Genomic DNA, 5,200 nt, shown 5'->3' with positions numbered 1-5,200 from the left:
CATCTCAAAAAAAAAAAAAAAAAAAGCTGAATAGATCTCAGTTTCTCTTCAGCAAAAGCTATGAAATTTTAAGAGTCCAGAAGCTTGAGTCTATGTTTTTCTCTGTTGCGTCCCCAGTTCCTGCTTCAAAATCTGGCAAATAATAGATGCTCAATAAGTCTTTTTGGACAGAAAGTGATAATAACACAAGGGCTGAGCCAGACAGGCCCTTTCAGGCCGTATCCACCATGAGACACATGGAGTTTGGGAGCACTTGGGAAAGGCATGAACAGCAGGTGCACATCAGAGCACCCAGAGGTGGGCATCCTCCCAGGAACTGAAATGTACAGTGCAAGGACATGCCCATGGAGATGCCCATGGGAAGGATGCCAGGCATATGCCAGAATGTGCCTGGAGAGACAGGCTATCCCAGCCACAGGGAGAGAACACAAACAGGACTCCACAGGAGCCCAAATTGATTATTCTGAATTTAATATTTGTTTAAGTTCTGAAATTCATCTCGATCAACAAACCCTAAAATAGAAAAATCTAAAAGATAGGCCATCCCAGTGATAAAATCAGCACCAAAATTCTAACCTCATCACCCAGAATCCAGACATTTAAAAAATAGCAGAGCCTAACATAAAAGGGGACAGACAAGATTATTCCCTGGACCCAGCGATTCCCTCAAATTGCCCCCCATTTACTTTCCAATACCTGCAATAAGCAAGCATACGCTCTCTAAGTGCCCAAAGCAGACACTCAGGTTTGCACTCCCTGATTTTTTAATTGAATTGTTTCCCACAGGGGGGGCCCTCACTGATACTGATTTCTGTATGTTTTTGCTAATACTGTAGAGTGAAAAAATGTATTAATAGTATATAAAGAAGCTTTATTACTAATTTGGAAATTCTTACAACTCTGAATCAATTATTATAATCTTAGAAAATCACTGCAATTGAAATATTTTAGTCTAGCCATTAAACTTTGGTTAACAATGATTCATAATTGCCCTAGTAACACTAGGTAATACAACCAAAAGGAAAAAAAAAAAAAGATGTGAGTGCAATGATTTAGATACGTGCAGGGTATATGGAAGCAGCTAAGAGGAGTCTCTCACCCAGTTTAAGGGGTGAGAAGGGAAGAAATAAGAGGTTTCCTGGAAGGCCCAGTTGAGCCTAAAATGTTCCTCTCACCCCATGCAAGATCAGCTCTCGTTTTCATTTGTATCTGGATACAAATTGACCATTTTGAAAGGAGTGAATAAATCTGAATGCTGACTATGTCTAAACCCAAGGAACAGGGGTTGTCACTGAGACCTTTCAAACACTGCAAGACTACTCTATTGTCATACAACTTATGATCAGAGGTCACATGGAAGCAAACTGAATAATCAAAATAATCAATTTGCAAAAGATTTGTATTTCTTCAAAGCAATGTAAGACAAAAGGAAGTTGGGCATGGTGGTTCATGCCTGTGATCTCAGCACTTTGGGAAGCAGGAGGATCACTTGAGGCCAGGAATTCGAGAACAGCCAGGCCATCATGCAAAATCCTGTCCTGTACTAAAAATATAAAAGTTAGCCAGGCATAGTGGGGCGAGCCTGTAGTCCCAGCTGCTTGAGAGGCTGGGGCACAAGAATTGCTTGAATCAGGGAGGTAGAGGTTGCAGTGAACTGAGATTATGCCACTGCACTCCAGCCTGGGCGACACAATGAGACTCTCCCTCAAAATAAAATCTAAAAAGAAAAAAAAAGAAATGAAAAAGAAAAAAGGAGGTTCTAGCACTTTTGGAGGCCAAGATAGACAAGTCACTTGAGCCCAGAAGTTCAAGACCAGCCTGGACAACACAGTGAAACCTTGTCTCTACAAAAAATACAAAAATTGGCAGGGTGTGGTGGCAGGTGCCGGTAGCCTCAGCTACTCAGGTGGGTTGAGGTGGGAGGATCGCCTGAGCCTGGAGAGGTCAAGGTTGCAGTGAGCCACGATCGCACCACTCCACTCCAGCCTGGGCGACAGAAAAAGGCTCTGTCTCAAAAAAACAAGAAAAGAAAAGAGAAAAGGAGGAGTGGGGGAGGAAGAGGAGTAGAAGAGGGAGAATAAACAAGTCTCCCAGCAGAAAGGAAATGCGAGACTTGTTATTCTCCCAGTTAAACTGGAAGAACAAACAATGTTACCTTATACAGAGAAATTTTACCTTATACAGAGATGTTAAGGTAATGTTACCTTGTACAGAGAAACTTTCTCCCTATAAATGTACGTGTCTACCCTGATCAGAATTTACAGAGAGCCCATCATCATAAACTCAAGCACCTTTCATTATTTTTATCAGAAAAATGGAGGGCACTTACACTGGTAAGTGCTTTAATATTTCCTGAGCAATGATGCTAAGTGCCGGAAGATGTTATTATGTCCCGTGCCTCCTTCCTCTGACGTCTAAGGCACTCTTGGAAGAATGGCAAATGATGTTGGGAATATGTTAGAATGATGTGAGGTCAAGGAAAATAGTGGCCAAATGTTGGTAAAGATATCTACAAACGACACCCATGTCATCTCTTCAAAAATCCATTTCACTTGGAAGAAGAAGAGGCGAGAACGACCCCCGGACCGACCAAAGCCCACGTGCCACCGCATCCCGCGCCAGGCGCCTACGTCCCGCCGCGGTCACCACCATGCCCAAGAGAAAGGCTGAAGGGGATGCTGAAGGAGATCAAGCCAAGGTGAAGGACGAACCACAGAGAAGATCCGCGAGGCTGTCTGCTAACCCTGCTCCTCCAAAGCCAGAGCCCAAGCCTAAAAAGGCCCCTGCAAAGAAGGGAGAGAAGGTACCCAAAGGGGAAAAGGGAAAAGCTGATGCTGGCAAGAAAGGGAATAACCCTGCAGAAAATGGAGAGGCCGAAACAGACCGGGCACAGAAAGCCGACGGTGCTGGAGATGCCAAGTGAAGTGTGTGCATTTTTGGTAACTGTGTACTTCTGGTGACTGTACAGTTTGAAATACTATTTTTTATCAAGTTTTATAAAAATGCAGAATTTTGTTTTACTTTTTTTTTTTAAGCTATGTTGTTAGCACACAGAACACTTCATTTTTGTTTTGGGGGACGGGGCATATGTCACTAATAGAATGTCTCCAAAGCTGGATTGATGTGGGGAAACGCCTTTCCCTTCTAGTTTTGAGAGACTTCCTCTTGGCTCCCAGGAGGAGGGATTCCCTGACTTTGACACACATGGCCACCTTGGCACACAAAAGCTTTGTGCTATGGAAAAACAAATTCGTTTTTCTGTCCTCTTCTCCCTTTCCGTCTTTCAGCATAGACTTAACTCCCTTAAGCCCAGACATCTGCTGGGACCTGACCCCCAGTCATTGGTTACCAGTGTGTCAGGCAATCTGGACTTGCCAGTGATGCCACTGAGATGGCACCTGTCAAATGAGCAGTGATTCCATTTCTAGATTGTGGATCTTCAGATAAATTCTGCCATTTTCATTTCACTTCCTAAAAGTCTGGGTCGGCTCGTGAAAAGTTGTTAAACAACATGCTAAATGTGAAATGTCAACCCTCACTCTAAACTTTCCCTGTTCAGAGCATCAGACGAAGACTTCATTGGGTTTTATAGTGGCTTTCTGATTTGGGGTAGTCCATCAAAGAAGGGCATTTGAAAGTTGTTGTATACTGTTAACGATTGTCTGCCCATGTCCTGCCTGAAATACCATGATTGTTTATGGAAAGTATCTTTAATAAAGCTGGATACAGTTTGGCTTGGAAAAAAAAATCCATTTCACTCATACAGCAGCAAAAGAATTTGTGATGAGTTTGGAGAGAGTGAAGTAACACAATTGTCTGAGAATAGTCTAAGCTTTCTTCCCTACTCTCTGTAGGGATCTATTAAGGACACAGGAAATGGAAAGAGAAGCTCAGTGTATGGTGAATGTCAGTTACTATTACGTGTATTAAGCTCTTCTGCAGAGGTCTCGGGTATAGACAGGTATATAACAAGGAAAATACATAAACAAAAAAACACCTGCATTCCACAGTTATTTGCCTCGGCCCTCTTTGTGAACTTATTGAGACTTGGTGAGGTTACAAGAGAGATGCCAGAAGGTATAAAATGAACTTGTCACTGTGCCAATATGCTGAGGAAAACAAAAAAAGATTTGTGGCTTCCACCTGGGAGATCAGATGGGTTAGGGTGTTCAGTTCTTCAGTCGTTGGTAGGGGAAAATAACACTGAAATCCCTCTCACTTCAATCTTTGTTTCTTGGCTTTCCTAGCTTTGTTTCTTTGTTTATGGATGGTTTTGTTCTGATTGGAAAGTCGGTAAGACTAGGACCCTTGACAGACCAGTGAGGAGAATATGAGAAGCCACGTATGGCCTTGCTTTTATAATAAACCATGCTGATCTACAACTCACTGGGGAAGAATGTTTGGTAAATGTTTGGAAAATCCAGACTTGCAAAGAAGTGATCATAGAGCCTTATGCTTGGATGGTGTCTTTTTTCTGGACGCTTCTTCAAGCGTTTTACAAACTTGTGTAAAAGGTCCCTCACCCGTCATGGGAATGCAGCTACCAGCAACCTACACAATCCTGCAGGCGCCCACTCAGAAGGCCCTGCACTTGATTTCACGCTCCAGTGTTGCCATCTTAAAATTCCTAAGAATTTTATCTTTGAACTTGTGTTCTATAAGTGAAGTCTCATGGGACAATGGAGAATGAGTGTGAGCAGAGGGGATGCAATATGTGTGCACATGCAGTAACCCTTTCCTTACCACCCATTCACATCTACCACCTGTGATGCCCCAGGCACAGAGTTCTGGTGGACCCATGACACATGAAAGGTAAGTGTAACTCGGTGGTAGGTGACCCCGCCTCAACCTACAGGCCAGCCAAGAGGACTTACTTTCCCTTTGAACCAGTTTAGCTTGAAATAATCAATACTGTTTGTTTTGTTTTGTTTTGTTTTGATTTGTTTTGTTTTTCTTCCTCTCAAGACGGAGTCTTGCTCTGTCACCCAGGCTGGAGTGCAATGGTATTATGTCGGCTCACTGCAACCTCCGCCTCCCAGGTTCAAGCGATTCTCCTGCCTCAGCCTCCCGAGTAGCTGGGATTATAGGCGCCTGCCACCACGCCCAGTTAATTTTTTGTATTTTTAGTAGAGACAGGGTTTCACCATGTTGGCCAGGCTGGTCTCGAACTCCTGGCCTCATGATCCGCCCACCTTGGCCT

General features: G+C 43.4%; 1 protein-coding gene across 1 annotated transcript; it reads left to right on the top strand.

The window, feature by feature from the left end:
* The first annotated feature begins 2,567 nt into the window (after window positions 1–2,567).
* Window positions 2,568–3,748, top strand: LOC108285598 (non-histone chromosomal protein HMG-17-like). Its single transcript, XM_037729388.1, has one exon. It carries the CDS (start codon window positions 2,651–2,653, stop codon window positions 2,921–2,923), a length of 273 nt encoding a protein of 90 aa, XP_037585316.1. The 5' UTR covers window positions 2,568–2,650; the 3' UTR covers window positions 2,924–3,748.
* Window positions 3,749–5,200: the final 1,452 nt, after the last annotated feature.

The sequence above is a fragment of the Cebus imitator genome, unplaced genomic scaffold, assembly GCF_001604975.1.
Source record: "Cebus imitator isolate Cc_AM_T3 unplaced genomic scaffold, Cebus_imitator-1.0 Scaffold303, whole genome shotgun sequence".
In the NCBI taxonomy this organism is placed as follows: Eukaryota; Metazoa; Chordata; class Mammalia; order Primates; family Cebidae; genus Cebus; species Cebus imitator.
This window is presented reverse-complemented; position numbering and strand designations above follow the sequence as displayed.